The sequence below is a fragment of the Cyanistes caeruleus genome, chromosome 30, assembly GCF_971803275.1.
Source record: "Cyanistes caeruleus chromosome 30, bCyaCae1.hap1.1, whole genome shotgun sequence".
NCBI classification, from domain to species: Eukaryota; Metazoa; Chordata; class Aves; order Passeriformes; family Paridae; genus Cyanistes; species Cyanistes caeruleus.
Window position 1 is genome coordinate 836,502 of NC_141730.1, and position 14,250 is coordinate 850,751.

Here is a 14,250-nt window from a genome sequence, read left to right on the forward strand (position 1 = left end):
GGCAGCTAGCTGAGAGCAGGGCTGGGGGGCATCTCTGCGACTACTCAGGGAGCTGTGCCTGAGGCTGTGAGGGCTCCTGTTGTGCTCCCTACACCCTCCCAATACTCGCAGATCTCCACTCCCTACTGGGCACAACAGGGCCCCCCACTATCCTGCACTCACTCGAGGTTGGACCAACAGCAGAGGAGACACTGGGATGAACTGGGACAAGCCCCTTGCATGGGGCTGCTTTAGGAGAAAAGCTCTTAACGTTTAGGTATTGGGGTGCACCCCTGAGAGCAGGAGCTCCAGGAGCAGCAGCCCCTGAAATCTCAGCAGCTGGGATTTCTCTGGCTGGGTGAAATGCTGGGATTTAAATTAATTTCTAGCATGCAGCTTCCCCGGCCCTGTGTGTTGCCAGGCCCCGCCAACACCACTCCCCCCCCAGCCCTGGGGATTAGTGGTATTTATAGCAAACACTCCATTTCAATTTTCCCCAATGAGGCCAATTCCTGCTGGCCAAGGGAATGCAGGAAGTGCTGCCAGCCATGTCTGTCAGCCCAGTGACCCATGGTGGGGCCCAGTTGCCAGCAGCTCCCAGCTTGGGTCGATTAATTGTGTTTTCCTTTTCCTTGTGCAACTCATCTTGAGCCTGCTCTTGGCTCCAGCACACTGAGCCTGGAGTGGAAAAGAAGATGATGGAGCTGGAGCAGACCCTGGCACTTGCTGCCCTGGCCCTGCCTGCAGGGAGGACCTAAAAATAGCCTCCTCCTGCTTGGTCCCTGTGTTCGCCTCGAAGCCAGAGCTGAGCAGCCCTAGCTTCCTCATGCCTCTGCTCCTGCTCTTTCATCTCCTGGGAGCTCCAAAACTGGCACAGGGGTTGGCATCACCAGGCTGGATCCAGGGGCTGCCCACTGAGGCTGGGATTCTGGCCCCACATGGCCTGAGAGGAGACGCAGTGAGTGACTGGTGCTCCCAGGAGCAGAGGAGGAGCTGGACATATCCCCATGGATCAGGTTTCATGATCCCATGTTCTTTCCCTCAGCAGTTGGGATTTTCCTCTTACAGAGCTGATGCCTTCTAGCCTCTTACCTTGGTCACAGGCAGCTGGAGTCCCCCCAGCCCTGGCTGCATCCTGCTCTTTCAGGCCTGCAGAGCACAGTGTAGGATGAAATGACACCATATGGAACCAACCTGGTCCTGTTGTGAGTATTTATTGGTTTGCAGGGGCTGCCTGAGCCCAGTATCCAGCTCTCTGGCCCTTGGACTGGCCATTCCCCATGCTATTTGGAGGTGGGGGTGCCCTGGCCAAGCTGCAGTAGGGAGTTGGTGGTGTAGTTCTGGAAGAGGGGCTGCAGGAACATGCCAATGGTGCCAAAGACACAGACAAAGACGAAGATCCACAAGAAGAGGCGGTCGATGACCATGGCCACGTACTTCCAGTCCTCGCTCACCTGCATGGGGCCAGGAAAAATGCTGGGTCAGGCTGGGGCCTTAGGTATTGCCTGACACTGCCCCAGTTGGGAATTTGGCATATCCTCAGTGCCTTGAATCTGCTCCCTCAGCACTGCAGCTCCTGGGGCTGCCTGCCAGCCTGCCCTGGGCCCCATGGGGCTCACTCCTCCTGCTGTCACCCGCACTGCTGAGTCCAGGAAATGTTTCCCCAGTGAGCAGAGCTCAGGGGCTCTACAGAATCTGCAGCCTGACAGTGCTGTGCAGGGCCAAGCCTCCTGGGAGCCTCCTGAGTTTCCAGAGCCACTGCTTCAGCCTTGGGCTGTGGGATCTGTGCTGGACCCCCTACCCAGGCAGGAACTTCAGGACCTCACTGGGCATGGGGCTAGGCAGGGAACCGCTTGGTGCTTGTGCACATCACACCCTGTGGTGTAGCCATGAGCCAGGACATGCTCTGCACCCCCCAGCTCTGGTCTCCCCTGAGCACTACTCACTCCCAGATGCACACCGCCCACCCCAACTTACGCTCTGATCATCATCCTCACTGCGCATGTGGTCAGCAATGAAGCGCACACCATCCACCGCTTCCTCCAGCCCGCAGCTGCAGCCAGCTGCAGGAGCCGGTGCCTGCCCCTGCTGCTCCCGATAGCCGTTGAGCCCCTCAGCCTTAGCAGCACCAGGGTTGACATAGCAGGTGCAGGTGCGGGCACCAGCCTGAACAAAAAGAGTGGTGGCGGCAGCACGTTCCTGGGTCTGCCGGCGCTGGCGCAGACGCTGGCGTGCGCAGTTCTGCCGCGGCTGCTTCATGAAGAGCAGTGCTGGGAGCTTGTGGAGGAAGAGGGTGCGGACCCAGGGTGGCATGGTGTGCGTGGTGGGCGAGCGGTGGTGCACATTGAGGACACAGACGCTGGTGACGATGGAGAAGGTCACCAGCACCATGGTGAACATAAGATACTTGCCCACCAGTGGTACATCCAGTGAGGTGGGTGGCACGATTTTAGAGATGAGCAGGAGAAAGACAGTGAGGGCGAGCAGGACAGAGATGCAGAGCGTCATCTTCTCGCCACAGTCAGACGGGAGGTAAAATACAAGGATGGCCAGGGAGGTAATGAGGATGCAGGGGATGATGAGGTTGATGGTGTAGAAGAGCGGCTTACGCCGAATGATGAAGTCATATGTGATGTCCACATAGGTGGAGTCATCAGGGTTCTCGTTGCGCCGCCCTGGCAGCGCCACGATGTCCCACTCGCCACTGGGTGTGAAGTCATCCAGGCTGGCCACCTCACTCTTCAGCACCAGATCAATCTCAGTGCGGTCGTAGGTCCAGGAACGGAACTTCATGGTGCAGTTCTGCTGGTCAAAGGGGAAGTGCTTCACCTCAATCTTGCATGCACTTTTGTAGATGGCAGGTGGAAGCCAGAAGATGCTGCCATCATAGGAGATCACTGCGTTGGAGTAAAAGGAGACCTCATACATCCCATCGGCGCTGGAGTGAAGAGAGGTGCTGTCAGTCCTAGTGTTGTCAGCCCCAGCAGTACAATATGGTCCCCTGACCTAGGTGGGGTTGGGGAACACATAGCCCCCCCCCCCAAAAATGACCTACTTGTTGTAGAGCACCACATCAGGCAGCCAGATGTGCTTGGAGGGCAGGCGGACCTTCTTCATGTTGTCAAAGTCCTCAGGCTTCCATGTGAGGCGATAGTCCTCCCACTCCTGAGGATAGGTGGGATCAGCCCAGCCATAGGACGGGGGCCTGGGGCAAGGGGGTGGGTCAGGACAGGGGTGACACAGGGGTCGACACAGGCTTTATGGGGGGCTGTATCAGGGCAGGGTACACATTAGGGTCCCACACAGGGTGTATGGGGAATCCCTATGATAAGGATGGGTCTCAAGGCAGGGGCTGGGGCATCCTGAGGCTGGGTGGACATAGGGGTCTCAGGGCCACGTCAGAGTCCAGGGTGCCCACCTGGGTCAGCCAGACATTCGTGGTCATGATCTGCTCCCGCTCATGCTGCAGAGAGAGAAGGAGCAGTCACTCAGGGTGCTGAGGCCCCCTTGCCTGCTTGGTGGTAGGTTGGGGAGTAGAGTCCTGGCCAACTCACCACACTGATGAGCTGCGCCAGTGACACCATCAGCTGCACAGTCACCAGCTCAGAGCCATTGGTCGCTGGCCGGATCAGCTTGTTATAGCGTGCAGGGTCCAGCAGATACTCAACCAGTCGCTCCTCTGTGTCCGTGCCCAGGCTCCCTGGGGCATGGCAGAGTCTGAGTCCCATGGAGGAGGGCAGAGCCCACCCCCCCCCCCACCATGAGCATCTGGGGACCCCCCAGGACAGAGCCTGTACATGGCCTGGGGCTCTGTGCCTGACAGCCCAAGAGCAGAAATGATGGGGTGCGTGGTGATGGGGTGTGGCTGTCATAGCCGGGCACGGAGCAGGGAGGGCCGGGGGGAGAATGGGCAGTCTGAGGGGCTCCTTGACTGGGGACAAGCAGCTGGACAGGACTGGGGGTTCCTCTCTGCCCTCCCTTGCCTGTCCCCGCGATTCCCTACCCGTTCATGACACCCGCTCCCCTGTTCCTGTCGATCCCTGCCCACCCCTGGCACCGCCTCGGAGAGCCGGAGCCCACGGCGGCCGCACAGCCCCGGGGGGGTCGAGGAGCACCGGAAGCGCCAATGGCACTGGCACCGCAAAGGGGCCGGTACCGGCTCCACGCCGGATCTATCTCGTGCAACAGGCGCAGCCCCCGGGCCCGGTCCGGTCCGGTCCCCTCCCCGCCTGTGCCGGTGCCATCCCCCACAGCCCCCGACACTTACGTCTGAGGGCAGCGAGAAGGCAGAGGACGCGGAGCAGCGCCATGGGGGCGGCCCGGTGCCGCCACCGGTACCCGGCGCTGTCCGCGGTTCTGGCCGGGCGCTGTCCGAAGTTCTGGAGCCGGCGGCGGCCCGGGCGGGGCGGCCCCGGGCGGGAGGCGGTGCCGGGCGTTGCGCCGGGGCCGCCCCGTGCTCCGTCGCCGTCACCGCCGCCGTCAGCGGCCCCGGGGCCGCCCCCGCCTCCGCCCCGGTCCGGGGACACGGCGGAGGGATCTGAGCTCCCCCAGCCCGCTGCTCCAGCGGGGTCCCTGCACGGTGCCAGCGGGGCGACGGAGCCCTGGGCGAGGATCAGAGCGGGAAGGCTGAACGGTGGGAGAGTTCGAGGGTGGAACCCACGACCGGAGCCCCCGCGGCTCCGCCGTACACCAGTAGGGGGGTCTCAGAGCTGGCACTGCCAGGTCTTAGGGAGCCCCGTTCCCGCCAGGTTCCAGCCGTACCCGGTGAACCCCCGTGACCCCTCCCGGCAGGGGCGGGGCTCCCCCGCCGCTCTCGTCGCTGGCCCCGCCCTGCTTCCCGGGAGCTTACGGATCGTCACTTCCGGTATATCGCGATACGCTTCCGGCAGTGCGGCCCCGCCCATTCCGGCGACGGCACTTCCGGGAGCGGGGCCGTCCCGCCGCCATCTTGGGCGGGCTCCGGGGCTGCGGCGGCGGCGGCGGCGGCGGAGCGGGTCCCTCCATGGGAAGATGCAGCGGGCGGGGCCGGAGGAGGCGGCGAGGGCGCAGGCGGCGGCGGGGGGACCCGGGCGGAGCGGGGCCGAGGTGGCGGCGGCCCCCGCCGGGCGGCTCCTGAGGCGGGAGCTGCGGCTGCTCGAATCCATCTTTCACCGCGGCCACGAGAGGTTCCGCATCGGCAGCGCCTGTCCGGACGAGATCAGCTGCGAGTTCGTCCCAGGGGCCGGGGCCCGTGCCGGCGCCTCCGCCTCCCGGGGGCCGCCGCCGGGACCCGTCCGTATTCACTGCAACATCACGGTGAGGCCCAGGGGGTGCGGCGGGCCCAGGCTCTGCGGGGGCACCGAAGGCGGTCCTGGGACCGAGTGGCTCCTCCTTCGAGCGTACGGGGCCGCCGCCGTTGGGGCTCAGGGTGAGCTGGGCCTGGGCCCCAACGTCCCTGGCGCCGGCTATGGGGTTTGGGGGGTAGCTGCCCCCGTCCCCTTCTTCCGTGGGGGCTGCGGGAGCGCCATACGAGCCACCACGAGCTCCTCGGAGCAGGGGCTCATGCAGAGAAAAACCAGGGGACAGTGCCCGGCAGCACTCCCGCTGTCCCAGTGTACGAGAACTAGCTATTTCCCATGCTGTTTGGAACCCCCAGTCCTCTCCAGCTGCTCATCCCCAGTCATGGAGCCCCTCCGACTGCCCATGTACGAAACTGCCCCCGTTTTCCCGGCTTCCTCCGGTTTTGTTTTGGAGGGTTTCCCAGGCAAGGAGGGTTAGCTTGGATAGCCCCTGATGCAGATTCTGAATGGGACTAATAACCAGGACTTTCTGGAGAGGCATGTTGGGAGTGCTGCCAGAGGCCTGCCCTGCGTGGGTGCTGCCAGATTCTTTTGCAACTGCTGGAACTGCAGCAGCCCATGGCCAACGTGGGACACCCTCAGTGTCCTGTCTCTATGGCCTCCCACCCCCAATGGCCCCATGGCCAGAGGGGTGGCCAGAATACCACTATCCTCCCTCCATGTTCAACCCTGTGCCCAGGGGACACAACACGGCCAGCCCAGCATGGTCTGAGTCGGGGTTTGTATTGCACTTAGCCCCAGGTTTATGCTGGAGGGTGGATCAGTCACTTGTGGCATGATCTCTGTGGTTCAGAGGGATCTGTTTGCAGAAGACACAGGGCTTCAGCCCCTACCATGTGGTGGCTTGCTGCTCTGTGCACTGCAACAGCCTCCATCCCACCAACACCACCTTCTCCCCCTCTCCAGGAGTCTTATCCAGCTGTTCCCCCAATATGGTCTGTGGAGTCAGACGATCCCAACCTGGCAGCTATCCTGGAGAGGCTAGTGGAAGTCAGGAAAGGAAATACGCTGGTGAGATTTGCTCCACTGCCTGAGGGAGGGGAGGGCTGGCAGCTTTGGTAGGGTAACTCCCTGCTTGCATGTCCTCAGCTGCCTGAAGTGGGGATTGCCTCAGGTCTCATAAATGTTCCATATATTTGGGATGAACCTCTCTGATGTTGTTTGATGGTTGGGTGGGATTTTGCACCTGTGTCTACTGCTGCTTGGAGCAGGAAGGAGCAGTGCTGGGGCCTCTGCTTCCTGGCTGCAGTGCCAAGGCTCAGCTCAGCATGGAGGTCCCCACACTTCACTGACCTTCTGTTCTCCGGACAGCTTTTGCAGCACCTGAAGCGAATAATCTCTGACCTGTGCAAACTCTACAACCTCCCCCAACATCCAGATGTTGAAATGCTGGACCAGCCTCTGCCAGCAGAACAGGTGAGCAGCTCAGGAGAAGGCTCACAAAGCTCCGAAAACAAGTTCTCTATATTTGCTCTGGAGGCTTCTAGGGGTTACCAGAGGAGGAACGCAGTGGGTGAGTGGTTGGATTCCTGTCCTGGGTGATGCCAGCCTGCTCTGTTGAGTCTTGGTGCTGTTTTCTATAAAGGTTTTCAGCTACTCTTTGCTTTTAATTTGATTCTGCTTGTATATCCCTGTTTGACCTCACCTAACCATCTGGGAAGGCGGGAGAGCATTTTCCCAGGATGCTGACCGCACAATCTCCATCCCAGTCTTTCTTTTTCCACAGAGCACCCAGGAAGAGGTGTCCTCTGAAGAGGAAGATGAAGAGATGCCAGAGGTAAGTGCCACCTCAGTGTGTGAGAAAATATGCCAGAGAGCTGAGCACAGGAGGGAAGGTGCTGAAAGATGCAAGGGTACAGGGGTCTTGCCTGAGAGAAGCTTGTGGCCTCCAGACAGGGAAGTTTGGGTTAAAGACTGGATACTTCCTGGCATTTTGATGCCAAGGATTCTGAGGCACAGCTGAGTGCCACATATTCACAAACCCCAGGAGAGCATAGAGGCTGAGCAGCATAGCCATGGCCTCCAAAGTCATGTGGATGAGCTATGAGCAGAGCTGCTTGGACAATATGTGCTGTTCTCTAAAGCCTGAAATTTCTGCAAAAGAGATGGATTTCTGGGTTGCTGTTGCTGAGGGGGAAGTCACTGTTGCACAGGACTCCCACAGAGAGGATGAGGTCAGGTGACTTAGTGTGCAAGTGAGCTAATTGCCAGGAGTGGTGGAGACAGCCACACTTCACTGCAGTCTGAGGGCACCTTGCTGCAGAACCCACAGTCTCTGGTTGTTTGGTTTGCAGTTTAGAGATCTGTGGAAGTGGGTGGAATAATCTTGAATCTCCATGGTGACGTTTAGCAATGCCTCACACACGAGAGCAGCACGGGCACTGAGTCAGCAGTGTGCCACGGAGCCTGGGGGCAGGTCACTGAGCAGCAGCAACCCAGCAGCTGGGGAGTTTTAGCAAAGTTAATTGCTTGCTAAATTAAGGCTGAGCATTGCCAGGGTCCACAGGGAAAAAGGGTGAGGGTTAAACTGGCACCAGCACAACCTTGTGAATCTGCAAATCTGCTGTTTCATAGCAAATCAGTGTGTGCAGGGCCTCTATTCCTGTGGGCTGGAAAATAAATCCCCAGGAGCTGAGCATTCCCCCTTGTGCTTTTTGCTAACACCATGTGTTTTGGAGGGAGAACACTCTCATGTAGAGCAAAGGTTTTGTGCTGAGCGGTGGGATTTATTCAGCTGTGTGGAGGAGTGGAGCAGCAGAACTGTGCCCTGGCACAGAGATTCATTATGCAGGTTAATCTACTCGAGGGATTTTCTAGGAGGATCTATTTTCCTGTGTGAGACTAAAAATGTCAAAGCGCTTCCACAACTGCTGCTCAATAGCCATGACCAGCACAGAGAGGCCGTAGTAAACACTTGTTCAGAGGATTTGTGGAGCTGGAACTGGAGCTGTGCATACCCACAGCCATTTCCAGTCAGCTGAACCCTGTGTGCATGGGGAGAGATTTCTGTAGTAGGCCCAGACAGCTGCAACTGTTTTTTCCCATCAGGGTCTTGCATTGCCACATGTTACTGTGGGAAACAGTGAGGGGCAAAGGCTCTTCTGGGGTCAGGTACTACACTTGGAGTGTGCTGAGATGATCTACAGAGAGACATGCTGTGAAATACCTGCTCTTGTTGAGGGAATAACATCCCATGCAGCTGGATTTGGGTGCAAGGGTCTGTTCTTCTTGAGGTGCCGGTGACCTGTGTCCCTGTTGGGGTTTGGCTAGCGAAGAGGCCCAGGTGGCCTGGCAGCACTGTGTCAAGGGGCTGTGCTTTGTTCCAGCCATCCAGCAGCGTGGCACAAACTGCTGAAGTCATAGGTGTGCCAAAATCCATGGGGCATGTTGAGGAGTGAGAGATTAATGATTCATTATAAACAGGCATGGGACATGGCAGGGGAGAATCCAGCTAACAAAGAGCTCACATGAGCCTAATTGAATGTCCAGACCTTGTGTTTTCCGCTCCACTTGTACCTCAGATCAGGAGCTGGGGCTTCCTGGGATGAAAGAGTTGCACCAGGAATTCTTCCTGGGTCAGGGCAGCTCAGAGCAGGGAGGAGCAAAGGCACATCTCTTTGAGCTTTCCTCTTCTCCTTCCAGGACACTGAGGACTTGGACCACTATGAGATGAAAGAGGAAGAGCCGGCAGATGGGAGAAAGACAGAGGATGAAGGCATTGGGAAAGAAAACCTGGCCATTTTAGAGAAAATAAAAAAGAACCAGAGGCAAGATTACTTAAATGTACGTGTCACCCAGTGGGCAGGTGGGCTGGGGAAGCAGAGGGACTCAAGGGCAGGAATGATGGAGGCCCTTGCCAGCCCTCCAGCCCTGAATCAGACGGGCTGTCCCCAGCCAAAGGTACAGCAGTACCAGTTCTCTAGGGCTGATGGGGCTGAAGCAGAGAAGTCTGTGAACTGCCTCTGCAGCTCAGGGAGTGCCCCCAGGGCATTGGTGCCTTATGGGACAGTCCTGCGGCAAGATCTGGGGCTCCCTTCTGCTCCAGGAGCTGTGCCCCCATGATCACCTGAGGCTGTGGAGGTGGGTTGTGCTTTTGTACCCCTGGGCTGAGATTCTTAAGTCAGTGGAGAGGAATGCAGAGGTGTTTGCTGCAGCTGTGCTGCCTGAGGTGACATATTTGAGGCAAGGGACAGATTGAGAGGTGATGGGCAGGATATGGTCTGGTATGGAGGCTGTTCTGAGTTGTAGCTCAGGTGTTGACCTCATAGAGCAATAGCCATGGTTGGGTGCAGCATAACAATACAACTTTCCCCCTCCCTGTTCCTTGCAGGGTGCAGTGTCTGGGTCTGTTCAGGCCACTGACCGGCTAATGAAGGAGCTCAGGGATATTTACCGATCACCAAGTTTCAAGGGCGGTGAGTGCTGCCAGGAGCTCCATGGAGGAAGATTCTTTCTTGTTCTGTGGGGTACCCAGTGGGCCTTGAAGCTGTGCCACTAAGCTGAGGGGGAGGATCTCCAGCATTTGACGGCTGTGGCTCTGTCAAGAGTGAACAAAACCACCTTACCCTCTCTGTTCCCTGCCACTGCTGGGTAGAAGTGAAGACCATGCTATGTGTCAGAGAATTACCTGACTTTGAGGGGAATGGTGTTCCTACTCCTTTCCTGAGCCCAGGGACTCAGAGAAAGAAACTGCTGTCTTCATGACTGTTGTGGATAAGCACTGCTTTTCTTGGAGGGACAGTGCCCAAGTAAAGTTGTGCTGCAGGACCCAGGGGATTGGAAATCTGGGTGATGGCTCAACCCCCTCCCAGTGTTCCCCTACCATGACCCCCCCTCCTCTGTTCTTGCAGGATACTATGCAGTTGAACTAGTGAATGACAGCCTGTACGATTGGAACGTCAAACTCCTGAAGTAGGTAGCCCAGCTTGGGATCATGTATTTGTGGTGGGTTTTGGTGATGGGACCAGAAAGTCCCTGTGAGCAGAGAGGACATTTGCATGGCAGGGGAGCACCAAGCAGACCTTGAGTTAGCCTCTCTCAGGCAGCTGGCTTGCTGTCTCCACAAGAAAGAGGAGATGATATCTCCAGACAAGATGAGGTAATCGGAGGACTTTGCAAGTCTCTGCTGTTCCTAGAGTCCGGTGAGAGGTGCAGCAGGCAAACCCCAAGCTTGCACACCCTCCAGACACCAGTGCTGCCTTTTCCTTGGGCCAGGCAGCCTTTATTTTTAAGCTGGCAGCATGGAAAGGGGGTGTGATGGTCTTCTCTGCAAACCGGAAGCAGAATGCTGGCAGCCCATGCTGTCGCTGCCCTCAGTGAGAGCCTGGGGGCCCATGTGACTGCCCAGCTGTGCAGGTATGGCAGCTCTGGAGTGTGGTGGCAGTGAGCACGGCTGACATGAGGTGCATGGCCCTGACTGATCTTCCGGGGTTTTCCTGTCACAGGGTTGATGAGGACAGCGCTTTGCACAACGATCTCCAAATCCTCAAAGAGAAAGAAGGAACAGATTTCATCCTCCTCAACTTCTCTTTTAAAGTAAGGCTCGCCCTCCTAGAGAGATGCCTGACTCGGCGAGGCATCAGAGAACACCTTTCTCAGTGGCTCTGCTTCCCTTCTCATTCCAGGATAACTTTCCTTTTGATCCACCATTTGTAAGGGTTGTATCCCCGGTGCTGTCAGGGGGGTGAGTAACTATCTGTCGCTCTCTGCTCTGCAGTGCTGCTTTCTGCAGCAGTTCTCATTGGGTTTATCCAGTGCTGTGCAATCCTGTGACTTCCTTGACATGGATTTGCCATTGGGAAGCAGACACCGATGGTGGAGTTTTTAGCATACTTTTTACATCAGAGAAGATGTTTTACCTCTGGAGCAGTGGGTGGGTATGATCACATCTATCTGTGCAATAACTTTGTCTGATTCCTTCCTAGGTATGTTTTGGGTGGCGGTGCCATCTGCATGGAGCTGCTTACGAAACAGGTGGGTGGGTGCTGGCCCCTGTGGGAAGTGGGGGAGCTGTTCTGCCTACCACACTCTGTATTCCTGACAGTTCCAGCCATACCACTGCCTGACAGAGCTGGGGAAGGCCCTTTGGTTGCACTGGGAGCACAGTCTCTGGGGTGAGTCTGCCTCACCATGTGTTTCATCCCTCAGGGCTGGAGTAGTGCCTACTCCATCGAGTCAGTGATCATGCAGATCAGTGCAACGCTGGTGAAAGGGAAAGCGCGAGTACAATTTGGAGCCAACAAGGTAGGGCCTGGACAGTGTAGGATAATGGGGGGTGGAAGTGGGGTGGCAGATGGGGGCACAGCCAGCTCTGGCCATACAGGGAAGGTGTGACGGATGGTTTCCCCAGGGTTCCTGCTGGACTGATGGTCTCCTTGCTTCCCTTGCAGAACCAGTACAGCCTGACAAGAGCACAGCAGTCCTACAAGTCCCTGGTTCAGATCCATGAGAAGAATGGTAAGGGCTGAGGGAGAGGCCCTGTATTTTCCTTCGCTTGTTTGGGCTCCCCAAACAATCCATTCAAGTTCTCTTCTGCCTCGAGTGTGGAGGTGACAGCAGCAGTGGCAGTTGCTGTAACGCAGAGTGCCTGCAGAGTCCTGCTGCCCTCTCTGCTGCCTAGTGCTGGGCTCCGGTGGCTGTAACTAGAGGCAGCATCTCAGTGATTGCATGGACTTGATGATCTGAGAGGCCTTTTCCAACCTAAATGATTCTGTGTTTGCCTGTGTGGTGTTGGGAAATAAGCCAGAGGGAAAGCATCCCAGTAATTGGGGCTATCTGGCCCTTTGGAAGTGGAACTTGGCTGCTTTCAGCAGCTTTTCTGGGTGCAGACTCTCATTGCCCATGCAGTTTCCTCCCTCACAGATCTCTCCTTGTTTCAGGCTGGTATACACCACCCAAGGAGGATGGCTAGTGTGGATGCTGCAGGACCAATCTGAATATCTTCTGGATGCTCTGCTTGGATCTTAGTGATGCCTCTTGGCTTTCTCCCAGGATGTAATAGCTCTGCCTGTTGCAGGACAATACTGGCTGTTCAAAACTCTAAATAACCGTTTAAGGAGTTGGACTGACCCAGAACACTTGCTGGGCCCATGCTAGCAGGCATTCTTGTTAAAACAAACTCTTGAGCCTCTTGTATTGCTGGAAACTTTTGATTTTACTCCAGTCTAGAGCATCCTCCTTACCTATGCTATGGATTTAATTTATTTTCTTATTTCATGTACACTGCTTTTTTTTGTTACGGTGTATGATGGATGTGTATGGAAAAATGTATCTTTGGAGAAAAATTACAGTTTGTTAATTTGAGATTGCTGGTCTAACTATTTTTTTTCCAAGCTCCTGCTGGGTGGTTTGTGCCCTGCAAACCCTGCTGCAGCCCTGGTCGCAGGGTGGGGTGGTCATTGGAGCTGTGGTGTGCCCAAGCCCTGCAGGAAGACTTGGTGCAACTACCTTGGAAGAAGAAAAGCCCTTTTCTTTTTTGACAGTAAGAGAGCAGTGTTTCTGCTCCATCTTCCCTGGGCAAGCCCAGCTTTTCTCTATAAACTGCAGACTTACAACTCAAAACACAGAGGGGAAAATCTGTGAGGTTGTCCTCTCCCCTGCAGTGGAGGAGGGTTTTGTGGGTGTGTGCCAGCACTGCCAGCTCCCACCCCACACTTCTCCCTGTCTGTTTGCCAAGCAGTAAGATGAACTGAGGCCTAAGCTTTGTCCTGTTTCTCCCCACTAGCCATGCATGGAGGCTGAGCCCCTTGTCCCCATCCCTGCTGTGCTGTGGCTGTAAGCTGCTGCAGGGAGTGGAGCGTGGGCACTGCTCTGTCCTACCACTTCTCCCATTCCTGACCAGGACCTGTTCCAGCAGTGAACACCCCGTTCTATGGGGTTTTATTTTACTTTCCTTAAGCTACTGTTCCTGCTCACCTTTGTACTCCAGCCCTTCATGGATGGGGTTGCTGCAGTTGTGGCCTGTTGTCTTGAATCCCCATGGCCCCGTTTTGAGTCTGCTGGAAGGAGATTTAGCTGTTGGAGCTCTTCTAACTTGGGCCATTGTCCTCGTCTGGAGGACAGAACTGACGCACTAGTATCAAAGATGGAACCATGCGTATTAATTCACTGTGTTTGAATAAAAGTCATTAGAAAATCAAAGAGCCTCAGAACTCCGTTATCTACTTCAGCAGCTGCTTCCCTGTCCTGCTCAGAGCCTTGGAATAAAAAGATGCTGTTAGGAGAGGGATTACTGACAACTGCAGGAGTGGCTTTGGCCTCAGCTTGGAGGCTATTTTTAAGTGCTTTGCTGAAGGACCAGAGGGTTGATGAAGCTGAGCGGCTCTGTCCTGTGTCCTCTGGCCCAGACCAGCACCTCTCAGGGTTCTGGGTCCTCTCCAACCCTTGTTCCTGGTACCTGGGGCTGAGGGGGGACAGAGGCAGCTTTACTCAGCTCCCACCTTTAGCTCAGGAATATCTAGGTAGCAGGTTTAATCAGTTTAGTGAAGGTTTGAAACACTTGTGGAGCTTTCTCTTTGGTGAAGTAGAGGCTGCTCTGCTGAACCCAGCAATGGGGTTGTGTTGGGATTGGGAACACTAGGTTGGCAGAGTTCATGGCACACACTCCAAAGTCATGGCAGCTCTACAGGCTGGGATGAGCAGAATCTGTCACTTGAATGCTGACCTGACAAGCGTTGAGACTGAAAGAAAAGCAGGAGCAGGTATCTAGCAGGCCATCTGCCAGTCCTGTCTGTTCACACCTGCCCAAAGACCCATCCCACTCTGAGCTGGGCTTGGCCTTCATTGCCACCAGGCTAGCTCAGGGAAGCCTGTCTTCTCAGGGAAGCAGATGTGCAGTGCCATCTGTCACCACTGCCAAAGGCACTCCCAAAGCCCCCTGTGGGAGCTGGCAGAGAACAAGGACGGGAAGACTGTCCAAAGGGGACGTGTGGCA

General features: G+C 56.5%; 2 protein-coding genes and 1 long non-coding RNA gene across 4 annotated transcripts; 1 reads left to right on the plus strand and 2 right to left on the minus strand.

Annotated features, from left to right (window-relative positions):
• Positions 1-1,177: 1,177 nt before the first annotated feature.
• Positions 1,178-4,836, minus strand: CHRNB2 (cholinergic receptor nicotinic beta 2 subunit). Of its 2 annotated transcripts, none has more exons than XM_086865911.1 (6): positions 4,247-4,836; positions 3,534-3,679; positions 3,398-3,442; positions 3,035-3,144; positions 1,957-2,917; positions 1,178-1,433 (listed from the first exon to the last, which is right to left on the minus strand). In XM_086865911.1, the coding sequence occupies exons 1-6, from the start codon at positions 4,287-4,289 to the stop codon at positions 1,263-1,265; spliced, it is 1,476 nt and encodes a 491-aa protein (XP_086722037.1). In that variant the 5' UTR covers positions 4,290-4,836; the 3' UTR covers positions 1,178-1,262. The 2 variants fall into 2 exon arrangements, with proteins under 2 accessions (XP_086722037.1, XP_086722038.1); XM_086865912.1 differs by lacking the exon at positions 4,247-4,836 and adding an exon at positions 3,983-4,136.
• A 70-nt stretch (positions 4,837-4,906) lies between these two features.
• On the plus strand, positions 4,907-12,620 carry UBE2Q1 (ubiquitin conjugating enzyme E2 Q1). The gene is made up of 13 exons (XM_023946205.2): positions 4,907-5,274; positions 6,225-6,329; positions 6,630-6,734; positions 7,045-7,095; positions 8,961-9,101; positions 9,649-9,733; positions 10,169-10,229; positions 10,763-10,853; positions 10,943-11,001; positions 11,243-11,291; positions 11,466-11,561; positions 11,708-11,774; positions 12,197-12,620. Exons 1-13 carry the CDS (start codon positions 4,990-4,992, stop codon positions 12,226-12,228), a joined length of 1,227 nt encoding a protein of 408 aa, XP_023801973.2. The 5' UTR covers positions 4,907-4,989; the 3' UTR covers positions 12,229-12,620.
• Positions 8,475-8,899, minus strand: LOC111943187 (uncharacterized). The gene is made up of 2 exons (XR_002870826.2): positions 8,810-8,899; positions 8,475-8,666 (listed from the first exon to the last, which is right to left on the minus strand). It is a non-coding gene; the product is annotated as an uncharacterized LOC111943187 (long non-coding RNA).
• Positions 12,621-14,250: the final 1,630 nt, after the last annotated feature.

Excerpts from the sequence above, each read along its gene's own strand:
- CHRNB2 (XM_086865911.1), bottom strand. The coding sequence starts at position 4,289 with ATGGCGCTGCTCCGCGTCCTCTGCCTTCTCGCTGCCCTCAGAC. Across the intron at positions 3,680-4,246 it reads CCTTCTCGCTGCCCTCAGAC|GGAGCCTGGGCACGGACACA; the intron begins GTAAGTGTCGGG and ends GCCATGCCCCAG. Across the intron at positions 1,434-1,956 it reads GTGAGGATGATGATCAGAGC|GTGAGCGAGGACTGGAAGTA; the intron begins GTAAGTTGGGGT and ends GGCCCCATGCAG.
- UBE2Q1 (XM_023946205.2), top strand. The coding sequence starts at position 4,990 with ATGCAGCGGGCGGGGCCGGAGGAGGCGGCGAGGGCGCAGGCGGCGGCG. Across the intron at positions 5,275-6,224 it reads GTATTCACTGCAACATCACG|GAGTCTTATCCAGCTGTTCC; the intron begins GTGAGGCCCAGG and ends CCCCCTCTCCAG. Across the intron at positions 9,734-10,168 it reads ATCACCAAGTTTCAAGGGCG|GATACTATGCAGTTGAACTA; the intron begins GTGAGTGCTGCC and ends CTGTTCTTGCAG.